This window comes from Lepidochelys olivacea, assembly GCF_965140295.1.
Source record: "Lepidochelys olivacea isolate rLepOli2 genome assembly, chromosome: 11".
Taxonomy (NCBI): Eukaryota; Metazoa; Chordata; order Testudines; family Cheloniidae; genus Lepidochelys; species Lepidochelys olivacea.
In genome coordinates, this window is record NC_140421.1 from 40,359,992 (window position 1) to 40,387,265 (window position 27,274).

General features: G+C 42.1%; 2 protein-coding genes across 4 annotated transcripts in view; one reads left to right on the forward strand and one right to left on the reverse strand.

The window, feature by feature from the left end:
* Positions 1-26,152, reverse strand: part of METTL8 (methyltransferase 8, tRNA N3-cytidine) — a 43,348-nt gene extending 17,196 nt beyond the window's left edge. The window contains exons 1-4 of one of the 3 annotated variants that reach the window (XM_084643725.1): positions 25,864-26,152; positions 24,906-25,045; positions 15,590-15,745; positions 1,873-1,964 (exon numbers count right to left, since the gene is read on the reverse strand). In XM_084643725.1, coding sequence (XP_084499851.1) covers positions 1,873-1,964; positions 15,590-15,732 — 235 coding nt within the window. In that variant the 5' untranslated portion in view covers positions 15,733-15,745; positions 24,906-25,045; positions 25,864-26,152. Of the gene's footprint in view, positions 1-1,872; positions 1,965-4,905; positions 4,974-15,589; positions 15,746-24,905; positions 25,046-25,863 lie in introns of those variants that run through there. The other 2 variants (XM_084643724.1, XM_084643726.1) reach the window with 2 other exon arrangements.
* Positions 26,153-26,280: 128 nt separating this feature from the next.
* Positions 26,281-27,274, forward strand: part of DCAF17 (DDB1 and CUL4 associated factor 17) — a 43,797-nt gene continuing 42,803 nt past the window's right edge. The window contains 1 exon segment of the mRNA XM_084643723.1: positions 26,281-27,090. Within this exon segment, the coding sequence (XP_084499849.1) occupies positions 26,914-27,090 (177 nt within the window). The 5' untranslated portion in view covers positions 26,281-26,913.

Sequence of the window (27,274 nt, forward strand, 5' to 3'; positions counted from 1 at the left end):
TTTTCATTGTTCTCAGATCCAAGGGTTTGGGTCTGTGGTCACCTATGCAAATTGGTGAGGATTTTTACCAAACCTTTCCCAGGAAGTGGGGTGCAAGGGTTGGGAGGATTTTGGGGGGGAAAGACGTGTCCAAACTACGTTTCCCAGTAAACCCAGTTAGAGTTTGGTGGTGGCAGTGGTTATTCCAAGGACAAAGGATAAAATTAATTTGTACCTTGGGGAAGTTTTAACCTAAGCTGGTAAAAGTAAGCTTAGAAGGTTTTCATGCAGGTCCCCACATCTGTACCCTAGAGTTCAGAGTGGGGGAGGAAACTTGACAGGCTCATTTTCAACTGTTTTCAATAAATGGATGAAAATATTAAATGTGAAGTTGAAAAGATAAACATTATCTTTGTGGATTTAGATAAAGAATGAGAGAATGGAGAGAATGTAAAAGAGCAAGATGACATGGAAGGCGGTAGAATAGGGTCATTTTTCAGTCTGGTGTGCAGAGAATCACTCCCATTCATCATGATGGGAAATGCATGCCCTATTCTCAGGGTATTATGAAGCAAAGAAATAAGGGTCAGAAAAAAAGCCGCAATCACAAGGTATTAAAAGTAATGAAGAGCACATTACAGAAGAAGTATTCACAGGTAATTCAAACACACTCCAATGTGTGCTATCAATTAAAATGTGTGTAACGTCATAATGACACAGTCTAGTTTGACAAAGTTCAAGACCTGCAACCCCCATTGTCACCTTAATGCACACAAAAATAACTGTTTTCAGAATACCCTTCTAATAATAGAGAGATTATCGGCCTCCAAGATTAATGCTGTGATAGATTTAATGCCCCAGTTCTGGGAATGTACAAAAACCAAACAGAACAAACCCAGGATTCTGGATTTCCTGTACATGGAGACCTCCCTCCAATTGCCCCTGATCAACACTGTCCATTTCACCAGGTGCTGCAAAAATCTATATTGCTGATTTTTTTCATCAAAATATGCAGTGTAATCTGCCTTACTCTCCTCCTGCATGCCAATGCTTCAAAAACGTGCATGTGTGGAGAGGAGTGCTGGTTTTCAATTGTAGGTAACAGGATCATTCGGGATATGAATTCAGTGAGATCCAACTGTGAGTAGAAATTCCACTATAATGATGCCACCAGTGTGTGTCACACTCTTTGCTTACTTCCCTAAGAAGGTATTCTAGGGACAGGGCAAAGCCCTGAAAATTTTAATTCCTTTACTCCCTCAATTCACCATCCCTCTGAAAGAGGGAATATATAGCCAGCCAAGGAATCTCCTTAGTTCACAGGAGTCACCTTTGAATGACATGAGAAAACACCTTCTGCCCAGGGGCTGAGCAGAATGTCTCTAAAGCACTTCTAGCTCAAGCTGCCAAGGGCATAAAGCTGGGACCAGAAATCCATCGCAGATCTCCTGAGAGACAATGCTATCTGCATCCACTAGCCCACTAAGCTTATCTGCAACCAAATTAAAAAGCAAATGTGAAAATTGTACATGAGAACTTTAGATTTCATCACCCCCAACGATTGCAAATTCACTCCCTTTCCCTATGGTGACAGCACACGCAATGATGGGGGCTTCAATTTGAAGCATTGTAAAGGTCGGGATTCACAACTCTGGAAATTGCAATTTGCATATTTCATCATATTAGGCTGAGATCTGTTGCCCTGGAGAAAGGGAAAATACTTTAAAGGGATAATTGAATAGCTAGGTAAAGGTGAATGCTTTTGGACAAGTTTGTCGTGGTTCATAGGACAAAGGTAAATGAACAAAAAGTGGATTTAATCAAGGAAAAATATAAACAAAAAAAGAGCATTCTTGGAGCATTAGAACTTCTTAGGAATTATGGGTTCAGTACCTTGATCTTCCGGTTGAACTCGCACAAGCGAGTTCTCTGTTGCTTTTTCTCTGGCTCTTTCTTCTTCCTCTTGTGACCACTGCATGTGGTCCCTGCAAAAAGACAGACGCAGAACACGTTTTTAATATGATTTCTCCATAGCCTTTTGGGGGGGACTGCTCACAAATGAACTACATTGTATGTTCCAGTGTCATATAATAAATACATTCTGGTGCAAGAGAATTCTTTCAGCTGGTCCTGATGCAATCTGGAGCTCCTACAGTTCTTGTGTTTAGTTCTTTTGCTTTGTTCTGAGTTCCAGCAGCCTCTATGCTGACAGCTAATATAATGTCCTCTCTTAACTGTACACCCTACTAGCTGATTAGCTGAATGATTCTGTGGCATGTTGTCTTTTTGTTGCTCTCTCTGTGATATTTTCTGTAGCTATCTCTTTGCTTGATGATTTATTCTTACATTGGCAATGGTAGAAATTGTAGTGCTGCTTTCTTTATATTTTTGTAAATTAAAAAATGGCTCTCTTGCTAGCTTGCATTTATCTATGTTGTCTTGTTCTTGTATAAAGTTGATTCATTATGTTGGAGCAATATATTGTCATTCCAGCAAAAACAATGGGTCACCTTAACTTTTCCTCCATGAGTTTATAGTTATACAATTTGGTATCCTGGTGAGCTGAAGTATGTTCTACAGAACTGTACTTTTTAGAAACAACAATTTAATACAGGAATATATTCATTGGATTGGTGAAAGACTTTTGCAATTTCTGTGTATACTTATGGACTACAAAAACATAGATACAGCATCCAGAGGAATGGTGCTATAAAGCAATTAATAGCAAAGCATGAACAACCAGACAGGAATAAAGATTCAGATCTCTTGGCCAATTAATAATTTGCAAATGTCAACCAGACTAGAGTTAATGAATACTGGAGCCAATGCCAGTATCACATTATGCCTATGCCTCCAAAAACACACTTTGATTTTTTGCTATGTGAGACAATTCCCAGGAATGATGCAGGTTCAAATCTTGGAGTTTGTATGAGTTAAAAAAATCTAAGCTTTTGTGTGTTATAGATAACGATGAATCGCTAGTGACATAAATCTCAACCAGAAGAATGATTAAACATAGACTTCCAACTGAAAATGAGGCAAAATCATTGGCATTTTGTTTTCATCCCTGGATTTAGCATGCACCTTGCAAGTTAATTCTTGTTTATATGCATTTATTTCATATGTCACATTAGATGTATACTTGACTGAGTCTACGCAGATCTATTAGCGCAGATTCTGATCCAAAGAATCCACTTGTTACTAATGTTTATCATGTGGAGGACCAAAGGTCATCTATGTAGGAAACTAGTTGCTGCTGAGACAGGGAACATATTTCTATCCAGAAATTCTTACAGGCTATATGGAAGAAGGAAGAGCAATCAGTTTCTGAAAAAAGGCGAACTATGCTGCAATACTTTGTGGTTCCGGAACGCGTTACTATGCTTGTGTAAAATGGTTCACGCTGCTCATTTAACAGATTCATGTCATACCTTAAATGGAACAAAATATGGACCTGACCCTGACAAGTGCTGAACTCCGGCAATTCCTATTCACTCTAATGTAGCTCTCAGATCAGGCCCTAAAGACCTGGTAAACTCCCATTTACTTCGGCATAAGCAGGATTGGGATCTAACTTGTTTACTTTAACTCCTTTCTAAGATTGTTTTCAAACTGTAAGCTTTTGGGGGCAGAATCTTCATTTTTCTCTGTGTTTGGAAAGCTCCTAGCGCATTTGGGGTACTGCCACAATATAAATAATCATCTCAAATGCACAATAGCAATAAAGGTTAATTTTATTTTAGCTTGCACATTAAACTTGAACAGGGCCATGTTCTTCTGCTTTAAAATGCACTGGACACTGTCTTTGAGCATATTACTAACCAGGCTACATTTATTTTCAGACAAGGCCAAGTATCATTCAAGACTCCCCCCAGCTAAGTTATTCCAGAAATCAGCAGCTTCAGACATGTTTTTCACAATAGAAAAGAAAATTCTTTTGTTATGAAGAAGAGGATATGTGAGCTGAAATGAGGAGCAGGGCGGAAGGAATAAGTCAGGCCAATTCCTGAATGTGAAACATAGAAACTAAAAAAATATAAAAAGACTTCTGACAGTTAAACAGCATGTTCACATGGAATATGGCAAACAGACACTGATGCAGGCAGCATTACATAGGGAGGATTCCACATAAAGATGATCAGAGGCTAAGATGTGGACAAACCTGCTGTCATTAACAGTTATACATTTTATTCTCTCTCCCAGCTGCATGCTTGCTTTAACAAATATTTGTCATGGGCAAAGCAAGGAAAATCCCACCCATGTCTGATTTTGCTGCGTTTCTCTTAGAGTCAATGATGTAACAAAGCACGTTCCACACTCATTTGCAATATGTGATGTCCTTATGCCAGCTTGGACACTGAGGTTTAGGACTGATGGTAGGTAGAGTTATATAGAGAGTGACCCTTACTTTATTGCATCAGCGTGAACCATGGAGGACAGGAAGAACAAATATCAGAACAATGGAACAGGTGACATCTGGAACATCAGTACAATGTTACTGTTCTGAGGTAATTCTCCCATGCTCTCATAAAGCCAGCTAGTTCCTATGCACTAAGGACTAAATTCTGCTCTCAGTGAAATGGGTGTAACTTCTAGTGACTGCAGCAGAAGTTATACATATGTAACTGAGAACAAAATTTGGTATTAAGTTTAAGTAGAAACTCTATTTTATACGCAATGAATAATGTTTGCAGTCCCCTAATAAAATGGAAGACAAGAATCCCTCTGCAGACATTAATTAAAATCAGTGCCCAAACATGCAACTGGGTGCTCAATTCCCAACCATACACGGGCATCTCGTCTGTGTTTTGAGGTTTTTGTTTTTTAAATAAATTTAATTCAGCCAGTTTGCCCAATCTGCTGTTCACAAGATGCAGAGGAAGATAAGAGATGCACATGTAATATGTAATAACTAAAAATTCAAACCTGGAGTCCTGAAGAAAGCCAGCCAGTCATGTGTATCACAGAGGGGAAACTGCAGAACTCTGGTGGCTCTTAAAAGACGAGAAAGTCTTGACAACCAGGGAACTTTGTTCATTCTCTAATAGTTAACATAAAAAACAGCATTCCCTGCCTATCCCAAGGGGAATCAGTTACACAGGGATGTGCCTCATGCTATGCTATTGTGCTTCAGGTATCATGGTGGCCTGAAGTTTTAATTCTTAATTAATGATTTATTGCTTTTGCTCCACTGATATTTTCATTAAGCTGAATGAAAGACTCTTGGCTTTTCCCTAAAAGTCTGCATAAGATGCGTGACATGTCTCACACACAGTTGCAAGACTAGAGGTTGCATGCTTTAAAGGAGACTGCTTGTCCTTTCATACAGGCCAACTAGAACTAGGATAAAGCTTACATAAATACTTTAAACACTTCTTCCAAAAGCTCTCTCTAAAGGGACCCTACAAGCTCTCCATCTCAGCTCTGTCAAAATAGTATTCACTTGAGTATGTTTGATGTAAGATTAGGCAATTCTATCTTCAGTTTATTACCCATTTTCCACTAACTTTCCTATTAAACAGGGGGACAAACTGTCCCCACATCTCCACACGTGAAAACCCAGCAGATTACTGGCCTAAACAGGGGGTGTAAATGGAAGCAGACATTTTCTGCATTGTTTGCATAATTTGTCACTTCTTTAAATGATGAAAGATCATGCAACAAGCATCTAGAGAAATATAGCAATATATAGAAGGCAACACGAAAGGATACAGGACCATTTTAATCAAAGCCCCACCTAAATATCTGCCAGTAAATCCTACATGGGTTTAACTGGGAAATCAGGGTTACCTGTTAAATAATAGTACTACATAATTAACAGTACGCCACCACCACATTAACCAGGAGAGAGAAAATTCTGCAAACCAGCACATTATTTAATGAGCTTCTTAGCTATGCAGCTTCTTCCTCTAAGATTTATACTCTCTTATGAATATGCATGTTACTAAAAACAAACCTTGGACTGGCCCTTTTTGTGTTTAGCTCTCTCGGTCATGCTTTAAAACATTTGCCCCCATCCTCTGCAACAGTCATAGGCTTGAAAAATGCTCAAAATAGTAATATACAAAGAAAGGTCCAGTTTAAACCTTTCCCTCTACATTATATAATCATGACTGTGGTGATATTTCTATCCTGAGTTTCAATAGAGCGACCCTGCTATCTTTTATGTTGTTGACCCATTTTATCTGCTTTTTTATTGTCAAAATTCTGCTAAAAGCTGGTTTGAAAAGATTTCAATCATACCTACCTGATGGACAAATAAAAGAGACTATTAAAAGATCCAGTAACTTGCAAACCTTATTCAGGTGGATCAGACCTGAGGTCCATCTACACAGTATCCTGTTTGTGACAGTGGCTGGTGTTTCAGAGGAAGGTGAGAACCCTGCAGTAGGTAGAGGCAGGACAATCTGTCCTCACATTAGATCTCATCCTGATCTCTAAGACAATGCCTACACAGCCCGTGGAAGCACGCCTCCCAGCCTGGGTTGACAGATTTGGCTAGCAAGGCTCAAGCCAGCACTCTAAAAACAGCTGAATAGACAGTGCTTTGAAGTTGCAGCTCGGGCTGGAGCTCAGGCTCTGAGGCTTAGGAAGAGGGCAGGGCTTCAGACCTCCAACTCCAGCCCAAGCTGCAACTTCAAAACATGTCTACACTGCTCTTTTTAGAGTGCTAGCAAGAGCCCCTTACTCCAGTCTATAGACCTGGGCTAGGAGGCTCACTTCTGAGGGATGTGTACACGTACCCTAATACTTAAGAGACTGGCTTAAATTCTAAAGCATGAGGTGTAATACCCCTTCTATGTTCCCTGTCCAATCCGTTTTTGATTCTTATTAAGGCTCAGCAACTTCCTGACACACTGATTTCCAGTTTACTTACACAGTTTTTCACATAATTGCCACCCTTTTTATTTCAGTGAATGTCCCCATGTTCTTGTGTTATGAAATGGGGGAACAGAAGGTCCAGGTCTCCCTTCTCTAGATCAGTCATTATTTTATATACTTTTATCAGATCACTTCTTATTTATCTGTGTCTTAAGGTAAACAACCCCAACCTCTTCAGTCTCTCTTCATAGAGATAATTTTTCCAAGCCTTTGATCATTCTTGTCACCTTTATCTGAACTTCCTCTAATTCTGCAAAAACCTTTAGCGATGGGGTGACCAATATTGCAGACATTACCAAGATGAGGCCGAACCACTGATTTACTTAAAGGCATTATGAGGTTCTCTATAATATTTGCCATCATATTCCTTGTCTATCTTGTTTGCTTTTTTTGACCACAGTTGCACACTGAGGACAACAGAGCTGATACAGTTAATTTGAACCCTTTAAGGTATATGAATAGTTTAAATTTTCCCCTCCAATATGCATTACTTTGCATTAATTAACCGTGAATTTCATTGGCCACTCCGTTGTCTATTCATCTAGCTTGTTTAGGGCTCTCTGAAGTTCCTCACAGTACTCTCTGGTTCTGACTAACCTAAATAACTTTGTGTCAACTGCAAATGTTGCCATCTCTTTACTCACCCAATTTCCAGATCATTAATGCATAAATTAAACAATACGGAACCTAACATGGAACCTTGAGGCACCTGATAACCTTTTGCCATGATGAAAATTGGCCATTTAACCTTACTCTTTGCTTTCTGTCACCTGGCCAGTTTTTGCTCCATAACAGTATCTCACCCATGACTACTTGTTAGTAGCCTAATAGACACAGAGCACTTCATAACCAACAACATCCACAGGAAGGTTAAATTATATCAGATTTCAAGTTTGCTTGCTCCTGGCCTCTATTCTATAACTGTTACCCTTTATACACACCAGCACCCAACCCAGAAAAAACGGTTAACTACCTTTCTGTAACTGTTATTCTTTAAGACGTGTTGCACATGTCCATTTCGTTGTAGGTGAGCGAGCACCTCGTGCACAGTTGTTGGAGAATTTTTTCCCTCATCACTACCCATCAGGGTGGTCCCTGCACCCTCTGTCGCCACACACCACTGAATGCTGATATAAGAGGCAGAGACAATCCCAGGCCCCCTCAGTTCCTTTGTACTGAACAGAGTCTAATAGAGAGGAGGGTGGTTGAGTCATGGCATAGACATGTGCAACACATCTTCAAGAACAATCGTTACAGAAAGGTAGGTAACTGTTTTTTCTTCTTTGAGTACTGCTCATGTCCATGCCACTGTAGGTGATTCACAAGCAGACAAACGTAGAGGTGGCCTCGGAGTCTACCTGACCTGTGACTGAAAGACAAAACCCATCCAAAACTGGCATTGTCCCTGGAATGACAGGAAATGGCATAATACAAAACAAAAGTGTTGACAGATGATCAAGTTGTCACTTCACAAATGTCTATGACAGGTACTTGTGCCAAGAAAGATGCATATGTTGCCTGCGCTCTAGTAGAATGTGTCAATACCCTAGCTGGTGGGGTTATATTAGCCAACTGGTAGCATAAACAAATGCACAAAGAGACCAAGGATGACATCTTCTGAGTAGACACTGGTCTGCCCCTAGCTCTGCCCACAATTGCAATGAACAACTGAGGATTAAAGGTCTTAGTACGCTCCAGATAGAAAGCTAGAGCCCTTCTCACATCCAGCGAATGTAGTCTCTCCGAACCTCTGGGAGCATGATGTTTCAGAAAGAAAATCGGCAAATAGACTGCCTGGTTAACATGAAAATTAGAGATACCTAAGTGAGAAATTTTGGGTGAGGGAGAAGATAAATCTTATCCCTACAGAAAACTGTGTAAGAAGGGCCTGTTACTAAGGCTTTCAATTCTTCCACTTTTCTGGCCAAGGTAATGGCCACTAGAAATGCTACCTTCATGGACAGGTGCAGCAGACAGCACGCTGCAAAGGGTTCAAAGGTTGGTCCCATCAATTTTGCTCGGACCAAGTTCAGATCCCAAGGAGGAATGGGATTTTGCATTTGTGGGTACGATCTGACCAAACTCTTTAGAAGTCTGGTGATGATGGTTTTGGAGAAAAGGGATCTACTATCCACTGAGACGTGGAAGGCTGAAATAGCCTACCAGATGCTATAGAGCTAATAGCAAAACTCTGTTTTAGATATAGAATACAGTCCAGCACGAGGTTCAGGGGAGCCCACCCTCGAGATATGGCTTTCTGATGGGACCAAAACACAGAAATTCTTCCACTTAGTCAGGTAAGTACTCTGAGTTGAGGGATTTCTGCTATTCCGAAGCACTTTCTGAATATCCTTTGAGCAAGATCGCTCAAATGGTGTTAACCACGAAGTACCCATGCGATCAGATGGTCTCAGAGGCTGGGACAGAGAAGGTGATTGTGGTCCTGGGAAATGATGTCTGGATCCAACAGGAGAGACAGCGGAGGCTCGACTGATGTGGCTAGTAGGGTTGAAAACCAGTGTTGATGAGGCCATGTTAGTGCTATAAGAAAGAGACACGCATGATCTTATCTGACTTTGAATAAGAACCTGGGTAGCAAAGGAATTGGAGGGAAGGCATACAGGAAGGAATTCTTCCAGGATAGGAGAAAAGCATCTGTCAGTGAGCCTGGGCTGAGACTTCTCAGGGCACAAAGCTGATGGCATTTTCTGTTGGTCTTTGTTGCAAACAGGTCCACTCGGGGAGTTCCCCAGAGCTGAAAGATGGATTGACCATGTCTGGACACAACAGCTAGTTCTGGTGGTTGAAAAAGGACTTGCCCAGCTGATGAGTTAATGTGTTCTGTTCCCCTGAAAGGTAAGCAGCTCTGAGATGAATTGAGTTGTTTATGTAAAAGTCCCAGAGGCAAATCGTCTCTTGGCAGAGTTGGGTTGATCGTGCCCCTCCCTCCCTCTTTATGTAAAACACAGCTGCAGAGTTTTCTGTTACAATTAATACATTCTTCCCTACTATGTGGGGGAGGAAGGCCAAGGAGCAGGACCACCCCTAGACATTTTGGTGCCCTATGCAGCCCCCCCATGGGTCGGGGGGGGTTGGCCCCAGGCCTCCGCGGGGGGGGAACAGAAGCAGGCTTGGGGGGCTGGGGGGAAATCGCCCCCCAGCACAAGCCGGCGGAGCGGAGCAGGTTGAGGCCGGGTCGCTCCACTTCCTGCCGTCCAGTGATTGAAGGGGGGGCCTGACCCCATTCTCACGGGGCGGCAGGAAGTGGAGTGACCTGGCCCCAGCCCACTCTGCTCTGCTCCCCTGGCTCCCAGCCTTGGGACTTGGGGGGTAGGGAGGAACCGCCCCCCAGCACTCACCGGTGGCGCAGCTGGGAGCTGGTGGAGCAGAGCGGGCTGGGTCACTCCACTTCCTGCCACCTGGTGAGTGCAGGGCGTGCCCGACCTCTGCTGCAGTCCCCTGGGATGTAGGTCAGGGGAAGGGGTGGGGCGGGGGGCAGGGCTGGGGCAGAGCACGGGTGGGAAGAGGTAGGGCGGGGGCTTTGGGGAACGGGTGGAGTGGGGGTGGGGGCTGGAAGAGGTGGGGTGGGGTGGAGCAGGGGCTTTGGGGAAGAGGTGGAGCAGAGGTGGGGGCAGCTTTGCTGGCCGGGGGATCAGGCTGACCGCTGGAACAACACGCAGCTGCGTAGGGCATCAGGAAATTTGGGGCAATTTGATGCCCCAAATTTCCTGGTGTCCTACGCAGCTGCGTAGTTTGCGTATGAATAAGGACAGCCCTGCCAAGGAGGCTAGAGGTACTGCTCTTAACTCCCTGACATTTATGAGTCTTTAGAACTTACGACAGCCAAAGATCCTGGGTCTGCAGCAACTCTATTTGAGCTCTCCAACACAAGGATGATGTGTCTGTGACTAAAGTGAGGGATGGTAGCGGGAGGAACAAAGGGGATGTGACGTTACACCCCATATTCTTCAAAGAGATATGGTTATGATATGAATATGGTATAACTAAGATATACATGAGCCATCTTGCATAAAGTAAGATATCATTGGAAAGATTATAATTTACTGAATGTGATTATCCAGTTGTATGCATGTATCATTTCTGTAACTAAAGTTAGGAATATTGACCATGTAACAATTACATCTGTGTGTATACTTGGGAAACGCCCACCAGACAGAAAGCAAGCAGCCTTAATGGGCCATTAGAAAAAGACAATGAGTTTTTGGAGATGTGGATCTCCCGTCTGCATGGAGTTCCTTCCTGTGGACCTTGCAAATAAACCTGGCTTCATAGTTGCTTTGACACTGCAAGGTCAGGTGATAAGATCACCTGATACAAAATACCACCTTGGACACTGCTGGTGTTTTTCCTCTATAGGGGGATGGGGATCAAACAAAGGTTTCCCGCCTTAGGTAAATATTTTTTAAGGTTGGGAACGGGGTTAATCTGGACTCTCCTCCATTGCCTACCGAAGAAGAAAGACTGCTGGAAGTACCTGAAAGGACAAAGGAACTAACTTGAAGGCAAAGGCAGGGGTGAGTCCAGACTGAGACAGGGGTCCAGTCTGTAAAAAGAAATAACTGGAACTCTAAACAGAAACTCCGCAACTTGCCTAAAACAACATTTAGGGTAAGAAATTATTTCTTGAAACCAGTCTCTTTAAGATCTTAAGCTTAGTATGCGTGTTTTGTTTTATTTGCTCAGTCTGCTTTGTTCTGTTTGCTATCCCTTATAATCACTTAAAATCTGCTTTTTATATTTAATACATTTGTTTTGTTTATTATGAAACCCAGTATGTGCAATTTCTAACTGGGGGGGGCAAGAAGTTGTGCATACCTCTCTTCACATTGAGGGAGAAGGCGAATTTTTATGAGCTTGCGCTGTGCAGATATTTCTATACAGTGCAAGACAGTATTATTTTGGGTTTATTCCAAGAGGGGTGTGCACGTGAGTGCTGGATGAATCCTCTCACACAGAGCTGACATCAGTCTGTGTCTACCTCATGTGTGTGCTGCAAGAGGCCAGAGAGCACCAATTCAGCAAAACAGGGAGAGGGAATCCAGGCTGGTGGAGCAGAAGGGGCTCAGTGAAACCCCAGTACATCAAGTGGCATCCCAGAATGGGGGTCTGACCCGCCACAGGGGACACCCATGCAAACTTTCAGAGGATCCATCCATCAAACCAGAGATGACAAAACTAACACTGGCACTCAACCCACTTTGTCCAAACGACAACAACTCGGTGCAAACACTGAAACTAGACCCGCTGCAGCTTTCTGAGAGATAGCCTGGCATGCTGAATTACCCAGATGCATGCTGCCATGTGACTCAGGAGATTGAGGCAGCTGTATGCTGGAGTGAAAGGATGGGCTTTCAGCTGCATCACTAGGTCCCATAACATTTCAAACCTGGATTGCAGAAGATGGGCCTTGGCCTTTGTGAAGTCTAAGACCACCCCAATGAACTCTAGTCTCTGTACTGATTTTAGGATTGGTTTGTCTCCATTTAGTAGGAGTCCCAGCACATTGAACGTGGACAGGACTGTGGATATGCCTGGTATCACTGAGCCTTGGACCAACTTAAAATCAACCAGTAGTCCAGGTATGAGAACACGTAGGCTCCTAGTTTTCATAGATACAGTGCCACCATGGTCACGGACTTCTCAAACACCTGAGGAACAGCTGAAAGATCAAATGGAACTGATAATGGTACCCATTCTCCATGAATCTGAGAAACTTCTGATAATTGTGGCGTGCTGCATCATGGAGGTAAGCACCCTTTAACTCGAGGGCAGCATACCAGTCCCCCTGTTCCAGGGAGGGAATAACTGAAGGTAGGATAAACATGTGGAATTTAATTTTCTTCGGGAATTTGTTCAACTTTCTTAGATCTAAAATAGGCCTGAGGCCCCCTTTTGCCTTGGGAACAAGGAAGCAGTGGGGATAGTAGTGCCTCATGTGGAAAGGCAACGGGACTTCCTCTACAGCCCCTGCCTGAAGAACAGACTGGACCTCCTCCTGAAGGACAATCTCGTGAAAATGGTCTCTGGAGAGGAATAAGGAAGGGAGGTGGAAAGGGGAGGTAGAAATTAACTGGAAGGCATATCCTAGTCCACCATGCTTTAAGATCCATGATCTGACATTACGTGAGACCAACCACTTAGGAAGTGGAATAAACAAAAGGTGAGGAACCAATGGAATTATGGTCACTGGCACACTGCTCTCGACCAGCCTATTAAAATGGCTGTTTGAACCAGGCAGCTGGATCAGATGAGACCACTGATGCTGGAGAGGAGGGTGGTAGGGGTGCCTCCTATAACCCCTGCCCTTTCTCCTTGGCAGACCTTGGGACCGGGGAATAAAAACTTGGTGCCTGCACAGGAGCTGTGGACAAAACTGTTTCCTTTTCATTGCTGGATCATAGATTTCCAGGAGATTTTAGTGTTGTCCTGAATCTTTTAGGCTATGGAGCCCTGTATCTGTTTTTTTCTGAAAACAGTGAAGGACCTTCAACAGGGAGGTCCTGGATGGTGTGCTGGACCTCTGGGGTAGCCCACAAGACTGCAACCAAAAACAGTTTCTCATCGTAATAGCCAATGCCATGGTTCAAGTAGCTGAGACTGTGCTATCTAAACTATCCTGGAGAACAGTTTACCCTCTTCCACCATTACTGCAAACTGTCTACAGCCCTCTGGTAACTTATCTTTACATTTTATAACCGTTTCCCAGAGAGCGACTCAGGAGTGTCTGAGCTGTAGACTTCCTGAGGAATAAAGTTTGCAACCAAACAGATTCAGTCTCTTTGAATCTTTGTCTTTTGGCATCGATGCTTAGTGTCTTTTTCTCTTCTGCTCATTGGCAGCTGCCACTATAAGGGAAGCCAGAGGAGGATGAAAGTAGAAATAGTCATATCCCTTAGAAGGGATGTAGTACCTCCTCTCAGCATATTTTGCTGTGGGAGGCGAGAAGGGGGGTGTCTGCCAAAGCACCTTAATGGGCTCCATAATGGCTTCATTAGTTGGCAGAGCCACTCTGACAGGGGCCACCGATACCAGAACGTTCAGCAACTTGTACGAGATTTCATGGATTTTCTCTGCCTGAATGTCAAGCACAGAGGCCACTCTATTTGAAAGATCTTGATGAGCTCTGCGGTCCTCTGGTGGTGGTGAATCACCTGCCAGCCTCATCTGGTGACGAGGAAGAGGATGCCAAAGGCTTTTAAGGTGGTGGCTGGTCTACATCCTGCCTGAGAGACTTCTGGCTGGTCAGTACTGAGTTCAGTGCCAGGAACCGGAGAATTTGCTGCCAATGCCCCCAGAATGCTCTTGAAAACAGTGAATGAGATAGTTGAGGGGAGGTCATAGCTTAAGGGGGGACACCCCAAGGTGTCCAAAATGGCAAGCAGTATGGACCTGGGACCCATCCTTGACCAGACCATTGTCCCTTAGAAGGAGGCCAGTGCTGAGGTTACTGCATGACTCACAGTCCCCATCCTTGACAGGATACAGATGACCTCACCTCTGAGAGTCCGAAACTTCTGAAAATGGAGGGGCAGAACCAGCTGGGGTGGGAGAGAGGTAGTCTGAGCCCAGGGATGGCATTACTAGAGATATCATCAGAGGCTTGCCTCTCAACTGCACTGGCTTTTGCAGAAGCTTGGGAGGTAACGGTACCGCAGGCTCTTGACGCAGTGAGGTAGGAGCTGCAACATCAGTACCAGCTATAAAACCTTCTTGAACTGCAGGCAATACAAGTACTGAGATGCTAAGCGGGTCCCTTGCAGCTGTGTTTGCCTCCGGGGTGGCTGGGAGCAGCACTGTCTGATGGTTCTGCAAAGTTCTCTACGTTTTGGAGGTGGCAATCCCCTCTTCCTAGCGATGAGAGCTTGAAAGAGAGCTTCTTCCGTGAATGTTAGGCAGAGTCTCTTTGCTTCAGTACCAACACACTCGATCGAGGTACCAAACTTGAGGAAGGCCTAAGTCTTTTCTTTGGTATCAGCAAATGGGCCCGAGAAGCTACAGATAGCTCTGCTGGGGCACTCCACACTGAAGCTGATGTACCTGGGAAGCTTTCCCAACGTGATGACACCAAAGGAGGGCAAAGCACTGCCTCCATAAGTAAGCACTCAAACCCTAACACTCTGTCTTTCTGTGAGCAGGGCTTGCATCCTTTACAAATGTGACATTTGTAACTAATGTGGGATTCCCTCAAACATTTCAAGCAGGCCAGGGGAGGGTTGCTGACTGACATAGGCTTAGTGCAAGTCCAGCAGGACTTAAACCCCAGCTGGTGAGACATCATTCCAGTACTAATCCTACTAAAGATCCTGGTAATGCAGATAAAGAGTGGTCAAAAAAGACCTAAAATGAAAACCTAGTACTAAAAACTAGCTAAAAACTAACTAACTAACTTCTAATAAAGGAGTGAGGGAAGCACTTGTCACGAGTTTGGAATTGCTCTGACAACCATCACAGGCAGTAAGAAGGAACGGGGAGAAGTGGGGAGTCAGGGGCAGCTCTGCCCTCTTATACCAGCATGCAGCAGTGAGCGGCAATAGAGGGCACTCAGATCACCACGATGGGTACCTCAGACGGTACACCAGTTGTCAGTACCTCTCCATCAACTGTGCACAAGGTGCACACACAACTACCGTGGAATGGACATGTGCAACACATCTCAAAGAAGTGTTATGAATCAGTATCAAACATCAAGCTTGAAGAGGCAACTCACCACATGTTATGTTCAAAAACTTTAGTAGGATCAGTTAAAATCCGTGACCCAAGTGGAGCAGTTGGTCGTCTGTTACTTTGGCACCTCTGCTGCATCTTGCTTTTCCTCAGATATGAAGCAGAAAGCCTTTTAATGACATTCATTTTGATCAGAGACCTGTAAAAACACAATCCATTGAAATTATAGCTTTGCTAGAACTTAATGGTATATGTCACTTAGAAGAGACCTTGGTCAAGTAGTCAATTTGCAATATGGGCTTTAATGATGCAGGTTGTTTTTTAAAATCAATTAAAATGCTTTTTTTAAATGTTAACATCTTTCAAGTGTGCTGGAAACCCAAATAACCCAAAATGTGCTTCTGCTATATAGGAAACAGAAAGTAAAACTTGCCAATCTACTTTCAAAGTCCTGTTAGACAGTGACAAAAAGCCACACACACAAAATGGTGAATCAATGCATTTATGTGTTTTGTTTTTCCATTTGAAAAATGGAAAATGTTATTAGTAATCAAGGTAAGGAAATTATTTTTGGATTATTTTGTTTTTACCTTGACACTGTCCCTTTAAAAAAATAATCAAGAAGTGATCAGAGTGCAAACCATTTGTTCTAGTGGAAACATACTGTTATTCTACTTGACATTTTTCACCCCACTCACGAGGTTACGGTTTTCAAAAGATTTCATTCTAAAGCTGTTACTGTGGTTTCACTCTTTAAAACAGAAAGCGAAATATTCAGAAATGTATTATATACGGTATGCACATGACACCTTTCAAAAACTTCTACTGCGCATTATAGTAATCTGTATTCAATACCTCATCTGAAGTGAATGTTTTCAGATGTTAATTCTACATCCATGTGAATTATAAAGTGTTTGAGATTATTCTATTAAACATGTAATTCTAACCTAGCACCTCTTTTTTTTTACATTATTATTACTCTAAAATGTTAACTCTGAATTTGTTCAAACGAGTCTAATAAGCAACGATGAGATGTATGCTGTTGTTAGTACCAGCATCCTGTTTTGTGGGGGCTTTTTTTTTCCTTTCTTCTTCTCCATATCCTAGTTGATACAAGCCCTTTTTTAAAGTAAAGGAGTAAAATCGAAATGCTCCTCCTCCTATTTTTACCCTGACGTGCCTTTGTTCTTTTCTCCTTCAAGTGCTCTGCATATTCCAAAAAAAAAAATGCTACTAAGTCATTATTTTTAGAGTGTTCTCTTTGCATAAAATGTGTATATAAATCTAATGCACGTAGCATTGAAAACACAACATTTAGTTACAAAGACGCAGGCACTATTTAAATGCAAACATTATTGTAAAACAATCTCTGCAAACTGGTTAAAAGATGAAGATTTTTATCTAAGGAAAAAACCAGTAATGCACTATATGATTGACCACAAGTCTTGCACTGTGAACAAAAAAGATTCACTAGATGTATGATCTAAATCTTTGTAAACGAATCAGTTAAACAACTTGAACAATTCCTCAGTTACGATGTGCTTCTGAATGATTAATATTTTAGAAATGCTATTGTTTATTAATTTTAAGCCTTTAAGAGAGCGAGAACAAGATTAACATTTCCTTATATTTGTCCGAAGGCTTAAAAACATATTTCTAGGTTTCCAGTGTCTCATTAACAACAACTGGTACATTAGGGCTGCTGTACCTGCTATATAATAGCTTCTTTGCCAGTACACAGGAATGTATGATTTCACATGGTGAAGGTGTAGCACTTAATCATATAACAAAACTATTTTTTTCAATCAAAACCACTTCTAATTTTAATCAGTTTACTATGTCCCTTGGCAACATATTTGGGTAACTAAAATGATAATTCCAATTTACAATAAAACCACCATAATAAAATCATTTACGCTCTGATTCTGCAAAGACTTATGCATGCAAGTTGTAATATTCCTTCATTGGGATCACTCATGCATAAAGTTAAGTATGTACCTAAGTCTTTGCAGGATCAGGGCCTTAGCTAATTTTTTTTTATTTACAATAAAACAACAGATTCACATCCTATCAGTACAGCTCTGCAACAGCATGCATATAGACTGCACACAAGAAGTTATTAGAAATGCTTCTGTACAGTTGCTAGGATTAAAAATTAACATACCTACTGCTCCATAATGTAGGATTTATATTATGCAAAGTTAATACTATTTTAAAAGATACAAAAAACAACAAAACAAACCCCAAAACCAAACTGTGATCTCAAATCATTAACAGACTATATAGATCCTTAGAGGCAAATTATGTTATTACATTACATACTGTTTCAAAATCAGCTCCTCCTTCATTTACCTGCCAAGGCGTGAATTCATGCCCTGAATTTCCTTTGCTATAATTGATGTTCAACATAAAATAAAAATTATTCAGATGCTAAGCATAATTTTGCTTGGCTCTCTATCTCATTAAGAACATGAAAAGATGCACAGATGGGATCTATAGACAGGTGGCTAAAATGATTTGGCACGAGTAACAGGTGAAACATTGGGATTTGTATGAGAATTTGACCTTTGTATGAGAATTTGTAGCTGACTAATTGCTGAAGCCTGCAATATTCAAAACATTGCAAGGATATAGGGAAAAGGCAAGTGAAATATGGAAGCTGGAAGTGGTAAGAATGCAGAGGAAAGCCCTGGAACCAGGCTTAGCTCTGATGTGCTGACGGAACTACTGATCATGTGATTAATGAGCAGTGTGGCTACTAAGCATAACATTTCAAAAAAACACCTAAGTGACTTAGGAGCCTAAATCCCATTTTCAAAAGTGACTCATCGCTCAATTGCTTCTTTACCTGATTTTTTTTAAATGATCTATTGAAAGAGGTAACCAACTCTCTGCCAGCTATGTGCACACTGTGGAGTTGACACCAGGGAACATTGTTTGAACGTGTTGATTATTTGGTACAGACCCATAGCCAGGAACAAGCAAAACGACTATACACTTGATTATTATAGCAATAATAATCTGGCCTCCATTTGAAAACCCTTCATCTTCCCAGAAATTACCACCCACAGGATTTATATAAAAAATTAGCAACCACTGTAAGCAGAGCCATTTATCCAGCAAAAACACTAGAGGAATAACACGCTAGAAAAGGAGTGGAAGTTGTCCTTCCTGTGGAGTGATGTGTTTAAGCTTTTAGAGGTTCGTGGTGAGATGTTTTATTTCTAATTATCATCTTGACAACCACAGACTCTGCCTCAGCTGAGCTAATGGAGGAGATTCTTAAAAGAAAAAAAGCTACACACTCAGTGCAGCTTTCTCACGGCGCACACACAGAGAAGCCGTTATGTTTAAACTGCCAGTTGGACTGGAAAGTATTATTTTTTTTAAATTGAAGTTGACATTTGAGCTTCCCAATGGTGGTCTCCACCCTGCTGGAACTTGAGATTTGTAAAACAGACAGGATGGGGGAGGGAAGAGCTGTTTCTATCCTGCTTTAAATAGTAAAGAGTCAAGTTTTCTTCTGATTGGAACAAGAGATCAATAGCAGGACATACTGTAAACCACTTACCATGGAGGAATAAAGCCCAGAGGAGTATCAGCTCTGAAACAGAGGTCAGACAAAAATCAAGTATTCTTCTATCTGAAAATTTGTTTCCAATAAACTGTGGCAAAAACAATTTGTTGTTTGGTAGCTCTCTGGACTACAAAACTACTGATTCATTCTATCTGCAACCATTGGCCCTGCTGTTGTTGTCACAATTATATTTATAAGGGGACTAATGGGGTTATATTTGTAATAATTTGGGTTACTCTATTTACCTTCTTATGAAATAAGATATTCTGAAAAAGTTGAACGTCATACTATTACTCGGCACTTACAAACTTAGTTGTACAAACATTCACAACTCTCCTGTGAAGCAGGTACTGTACTACTAAAATTTGGTATTTTATTACCAAAATGCTACTGAGGCTCAAAAGACCTTAGCTATGCAAAACATCTCCAAAAGATAAGAGGCGCCAGCGGACACAAGGCGGAAGAGTCAGTCCTGGAGAAGATCTTGCAGAACAGAATACTCGGAGTTGGTGGTGGACAAATTACCGAACATTTGAACACTGATGTTTCTAAGGTCCAGACATAAACTGCAAATAGCCTAAACCAAACCAAAAATAATAGACAAAATGGACTTTTAAAAACCAGTCAGCCTCCATAGCTCAGGTGTTGCAGCAAAAAGATATATTGATCTTGCCTTGAGCAGTGTGAGGAGGCACGTATTACAGCCTCTTTGGATCTTCTTTGCCATAACAGGGACAACAAGACGAAGTCATTAACCTCTTGTGAAAATAAAGATGAAAAAGAATTCACAGAAATTGATGGGTCAGAGAGCTGGGAAACAGTGCAGAAAAATCACATAAAGAAGCTAGAAAATAAAACAGATAATTTGGAAGGAAAGCAAGGACTTTGCAGCTAGTGTATTAAAGTACAGGAATTTGGAGAGAAAAATGGAAATGCTGGAATACCACATGAGAGGAAACAGATGAGTTCGGGGAATCCTTAAAGGTGAGAAGGGAGTAGACTCAATGGGTTTCGAGGGAAAACTTATGCCACAAGTGTACAATGAGGGAAAAGATCTGATACATATTAAGTGCTTTTAAAAAATTCCTCGTCAGGCACCACTATTGCAGTACCATCAGACAAAACTGAAAACGATGGACTTTAATTCTACTCTGAAAAGTCACTCTAAATATGGCATTGTGGGGCTCCATATTCATTTTCTCTCAAATGGTATGATGATGTGCTCAATTTGTAAGTAAAACGATATTTTTCTAGCTGCCAATCCCGCAAACAACCTGGAATCAGAGATTCAAACATAGTACTTTCCTTCTCATGCACCATCTCGGGCGGTGATGCAGGCCAACTCAGGCCCACAATGACTCCTGTGAAACCTTACTGCCCTCCAAGGGTTTGCACAGATTTAACTATGGGAAAACTTTGTCAATGATTCTCTTTATATATATAAGAAGGAATAGAATCCAAATCTCTCTCTCAGCACTGTAGGGTCAATACAGCTAACTGAAATAATAAAAAGTTATTTTTGCCACTAAGGTCAGCAGATATGACTCTGAATACACACAAGGAGCAGATTAGTTGAGTTTAAGGCGGCACCATTTTTACAATCACATTTCAGAGTAGAACTGATCTTTAAAAGTAGCTAGGGAAAGAGGAAATGTTTTGTACAATGAGGAAGAAAGCTTATATTTTCCTGACTGTATCTCCCTCACCAAGAGCTGTAGGAAGGAAAAAAGTCATATAAAACAGCCTTTCTGGAAGCAAAAATTTGCTAAAGCCATCAGCTGCACTATAAGGAATACATTCTTTGGAGTAAAAATTCTGGAGCTACTGTCGGCTCCTGAAAAAGCAAGACAACAGCCAGCACACAGTAATGTGGAAGGAGTGGTGAATTAAAAATGTTTAAGATTATGGAATAGCCATACTGAATTTGGAGGGTTGTTTGGTTTTTTTAAATAATATTTTGGCATTTTTGGAGATTTGTTCCTTAGTCACTGTTCTCCCTCTGTAGATGCCTGTTAAAATTATTCTGCTAGATAACTCAAGTCTGTGATGAACTGCAAAGATATAGGTGAAAAACAGTAAGTTACCAATATTCCTTTGCTAAAAAATAATAGTCATACCTCCACCAAAAGGGAAATCTATTTTATTTAATAATGTATATGAATTGGACTGTGAATAGTGTGTTGAATTTTTTTTAAGGGAACTGCTCCAAATTATCCTTTGTTGCACTGAGGGAATCTACTGTGTTTGTTAATATGTTTTTATAAACATTACAGTTAAAAGCAAAATGTAAATGCAAATCAAGTTGAGCTAATGCCAAATGCAAGAACAAAGACATGAATGGATTGACAGGTAAGGAAGTAGTAAGTACCTTCGACATAAAGATATCATTTATTTAGAGAATCTTTAATTAACTAATACAAATGCAGTCAGAGTGCAACAACTAAAAGAAGCAGTTTTGAAAATGAATTATGCAAGGAAAATTGCAGGATATGGTTACCAACCAAAAGCAAGGACAGACTTTGCTGTCTGTAAAAGGCTGCTTGGACTCATTCCATCCAAAACAACCTGTGCCCCTATTTTATCTTTTTACTTGTAATTAGAGCTGGTCAGGAATTCTCCAATGGAACAGTATCCATTGAGAAATGCTGATTTGATTAAATCAAAATGTTTTGTAGAAAAGTACTGATTTCCTTGAAAATGTTGTGGGAAATTATCAAAACATTTAGTTACAATAAGATCAAAATGGTTAATTTTGATAAGGTTCAAACACTTTGTTACAACTTTATTGTTTCAACTTTTATATTACAAAAGTCAAAATGTTTAAACTTTTACATTATATTTTGTTAATAATTATAAAAGTCAAAAAAATAAAATCGAAACATTCTTGACCATGTCAAAATGAAATATCTTGGAATATTTTCTTTTATGAAAAGTTCAGAGATTTCAACTTTTCATTGAGATTTGGGATGAAAAACGATATTTCAAAATTTCAGAATTTCTTGCAGGATGGAAATTCCATTCTTCAGCAAGTTCTACATGTAATAGTGTTTGTGTTAATCATGCCAATTAAAGATTTTTATTCTTAATGTGCACTGAAAGGCACACACAGCAAAACTGGTGCCTGTAATTACTCCTGATGTAGAGATTTTAAATAATGGACGTGAGGGAAATATTGGTGACCCTCACTTCAGAGTTTTTTGTTACTAATGCTTGCTACTTTAAAGGGATCGGCTCACATATTTTTTTTAAATGTTTGGGTCCAGATCCTGCAAAGACTTAACTCTACACACGAGTAGTCCTGGTGGTAAGTGTTTGCAGCATCTAGGATTTAGACACACATATGTACTTCCCTCCAAAAGGCTGAAAAGAACCCGTCCCCCTTCTTTCCCTATTAGGGTATGTCTACACAGCATTTTGGAGCGAGTCTCCCAGCCTGGGTTGAGAAACTCGGGCTAGTGGGGCTTGCATTAGTGTTCCATTTATGACACTAAAAATAGCTGTAGAAACAAAGCTTTGCAGTGGCAACTGGAGCTAGAGCTGGGTCTCCGAAGCCTAGGGAACGGGGTGGGCTTCAGAGCCTGACCTCCAGCCCGAGCCACAACTTCAAAGTGCTGTCCATACAGCTATTTTTAAGAGCACTAACATGAGACCCACTACCCCGAGTCTGTCATCCAGAGTTGAGAGGCTTGCTCCAAAATGCCGTGTAGACGTAGTTTTTCCCCTTTTACATGTGACAACTCACTTCCCTTTTTGTTACTTATAAAGCTGAGTCTATCAAGCATCTGACTCACTGACTTCTTTGCCCCCATCAGCATGGAAAGAGAAAGTCATCAATTAACATCACAGTTCTGGGCACAGGGTTTGCTAGTTAATTTGTGTATCCCCTGCTTCCTGGTGCTGCAACAGCAAAACAAAGCAAAGTTAAGTTTATGCATGAACAGTGGCCTTAAATCAGTGATAGATCTTGAGTAAATGAGTATTAAGAAATGAAATACTTCATCCAAACTATAATAATAGTAAAATCTAATGTGAGGACTTTTAAAGTGACAGAATCTGTTTAGAACAGTGGCTCCCCAACTTATTCCGCCGCTTGTGCAGGGAAAGCCCCTGCTGGGCCGGGCCGGTTTGTTTACCTGCCGCTTCCGCAGGTTCAGTCGATCGTAGCTCCCAGTGGCCGCAGTTCGATGCTCCAGGCCAATGGGAGCTGCTGGAAGCGGCGCGGGCCGAGGGATGTACTGGCCGCCGCTTCCAGCAGCTCCCATTGGCCTGGAGCATCGAACCGTGGCCACTGGGAGCTGCAATCGGCCGAACCAATCAGGGTTGAACTAACCTCGTTATCCCTAGCCTGATTCTTGCTTCCATATTTATACCTGCCTCTGCAAATTTCTACTACATGCATCCAACGAACTGGGTATTCACCCACGAAAGCTTATGCTCTAATACGTCTGTTAGTCTATAAGGTGCCACAGGATGAAAATCACAAATTACCTAAAATTTATATTTAAGAACTCCACTGTTGGCCACTACAAACCCATCCGCCCACCCCTCCAAGAGAACACTGACAGTCTACATGGGCCTTGTCCATGCACAGCAAACCCTGAAGGCCAACAAACCCTAGCCCTGCCAGACCAGGAGTGAGTCCCAGAGCTGAGCACCACTCATGGAAAATACCATCAGGAACCTCCCACCTCAATTTGAGCAACTGCAGTTACCACAGTGATCATGCACTTAGTTCTCTTCATTACAATGAGTAGACAAGCTTGAATTTTTCTAGGTATTCAGAATTTCATAGTTTAGCGATACATCTCTTTTTATAGCACCAGCTAAGCTTAGTCAGGCTTAAAACTTAATACATCTAAAACTTAGGTCAACCTAGCTATGGCACTTGGGTGTGAAAAATTCATAATTAAACCATCTTAATGCCCATTGTAGACACTGGCAAGTCAAACAGAAGATTTCTTATATCGACCTAGCTACCACCTCTCAGAGGGGTGGATTAACTACAGTGATGGAAAAACCCCTTCCATCACTGTGGCAAGTGTCTACACCACAGATGCCACTGTGGCACATCTGCAGTGCGACAGCTGTGCCATTGTAGTATCTGTAGTGTAGACATAGCCTCAGTGTTATTAGCATTAGTTCCTCGCTGGCAGGTGTGCACCTGAACCATACTTTCCTCTCACTAGCCTGCACAACATGAATAGTTTGACTCTCCCCTGTTTCTTGCAGGAACACTCTCTGCACTACCACTTGAGTTTCTTCATTCATTATTCATTCACAGCCATTGCTAGGGCTTGGCCTGAAGGCGACTGCCCCACAGACATTTGTGGCTGCAACTCCATCTTCCCTTGGCCCTCAAAATATTTTTAAATTTTTAAGATAATTTAGTACTTGTGTAAAGTACCAGTGTATTTGACATCCCTAAAGACTGAGGCCCACTATTTAGCCTCATAGGCACGGGTAGCACCAGTTTCCACACAAGCCTCACTCCTGATCTGCAGACCTCTTCAGGCAAGAGGATGATTACCATGGGTATTCAGAGCTCAGCTTCTCTGCTGACAATTGCTATCAATTGTGGAGGTGTGCTTTGTGATATCTATCAAGAGATGCAGTAAGAAGTCCCACACGTTGTACATCTCAGAGAACTATGACTGAGATGAAGGGCTTTACATTTCTAAGCCCCTGATCCTGCCAACTTCACGTATGTCAATCAGTATTTCTAGGATCGGGAACTGAATCAGTTCAAATCCAGCCCAGTTCAATAGTGACCAGAATTCATTACCTGGTGATAGCTGTTCAACGGAACAAATACAATGAGTTTGTGAATTCCATTAGTTCCATATCCATGTGTCCATATCAGTCAAATCACCAACAAAACCAAGTCTCCATGAAAATGCAAATTACCCTTCTAACCTTCTGTATCTGTTATACAAAAAAAAAAATTCAACCTCCATAATTTTCAGTCCAGCAACTTTCACATCCCCAAATTTATATTTAAAAAATAAATGACCACTATCATCACTGGCATCTCACTAATGAGCATGACTGCACAGAATAGTGAGTACAGTTTCAGTGAGTTGCACAGTATAATTGCCCTGCTAATATTGTTGAATATTATTGGAAAGTAACAGTGCAGAGCAAAAACAGACTTCTCTTCTTTTCCCCTGCTCAGTTTAAAGGTATTTTATTTTCAATGAAGGAAATAAAAACAAAAAAATTGGAAAGAAATTCCCACCTAAATTATCTTGTCTTTCCGAATCATAAATAAATGCTATATATTTACTCCCCTTTTTGTTTTTTTTAAATAAATGCATGATAAAAATGCATTTAGAAGGGGGTTTTTTTTAGAACAAAAATGACAATGTATGTGTACTAGTTATATTGTCTTTTGCCAGACGTATGGAACCTCATTATAAGAATGCAAAGAAATCATTATAATGAAATATTAAGGCCCTAATCTTGCAAAGATTTACCCATATGCTTAACTTTCGTGCACAGGAGTAGTATCGCTGATTTCGCTGAGACTACTCTACTGTAAAGTTAAGCAGGTGCATAAGTCTTTGCAGTATCAGGGGCTCTATGTGTGTACTTAACTTATTCTCATTTACACCAGCACTGTAAATTTTCATGATCTTTATAAATTAAGACATATTGCTTGCTCTGAAGAGCTGACTGTGGTTGATTTACTGAAAAGTGCCAGTAACATTTTAATTTAAAAAAACAAACAAACCAAAACATACCTTCAAAATGTTCTTTTAGTTTATAGAGAAAATCCTTTAAAATAATCGTAGGGCCTTAGGACTGCTTCTCTGTGTACAGCTAAGGGAACTGTGTCACAAGTAAATACAGTAACAGATTGCACGGGGCTCACAGCATCCATTACTTCCCACTCTGGCGCCCCACAACCTTTCTATACAGCAATGTCTAGCCCCCTGGATTGGGCGTGACAACACCTTCCCATCCGGCAACGCACTTAACAGGACCCGCGGGAGCTCGGCTCAGCGCCCCAGCCTGGCTGCTGGGGAAACGCTCCACGGAGCTGGAAACATGCCCCCGGAAGGGCAGGCGCCACCCGTGGGAGGAGGCGCATAGAGAGGGCAGCGCCATGGCTTCGGGGAGTTGTAGTTTTGGCGCGTCATTGGGAAGCGCCTGAAAACTACCCGCCCCGGCGCCGCGCAGCGCCCGCAGCAGGAGCGGCCTGGCCGGTGCTGGCCTGGTCAGCCGCTGCCAGGTGGCTTGCGGCACAGAGTCGGTGGGGAGTGACGGGGGTAGTAAGTAATGGCTGCTGGACAGTTGAGTTACTCTCCTCCCCCCCCGCCGCCACTGGCTTGTGGTACATTCCTCTTAGAGCCCAGCCAGGCGCTGCTATCAGGCCAGGGCCTGCTGCAAACTGGCCGTGGACAGATTCAGACGTTATAAATAGCAACGGCCCAGGTGCGCTGCCGTCGCAACGGGGAGAGCACGGGGCCTGGGTGGAACGGGCCCGGGGCCCGGGGCCCGCGGCGGCGGCGGCTGGGCAGGCAGGGGTCTCCTCGTTTGCATCCAGGCTGGGGTGTAGCGGGGGCTGTGCAGGCAGCTCTGTCCCGGCTTGGTTTACCCTGTTCCCGCGGAGGGCTCCGGGATTTCCGGGAGGGAGACGGCGAGATCAGCGGGTGGGGCCCCTAATACTTGTGGCATCGAAAGACGATCCGGCACATGCATTGTTGTCTCCTTGTATTGAACAGCCCCACGCTTGCTGCCCGAGCCAGGAGGAATTAGAAGGAATTCGAGCTTTTCCCCAAGAAATAAAAATGTCTCCAGATTCAGTCGCTTCCTCCTCCTCCTCAGCCAAGAGCCTCTGCTCCAGTGCTTTTAAAATTCACAATGTCTGCCGCCGCCTAACCAGGAGGTCTCACGGATTTTATACAAAAGATGCGGGTGTCGCCCACAGAAAAAACATGGGAATCCTAAGAATGCTAGTGTGTCAGGTAACCGCTTCTAACATTTTCCAGCAGTGAATCAATCCTTGTTTGGAGCCTGATTTCTTCAGTCCAGATGTTCTGAACTCCAGTCTAGTGCAGGAATTTGGGCAACCTCTGGACTTAAACTCTGAATAGGAGAAGTTTGTGAGAGAGCAAACAGCTTGAGTTCTTGATTAAGGATGAGAGAGTT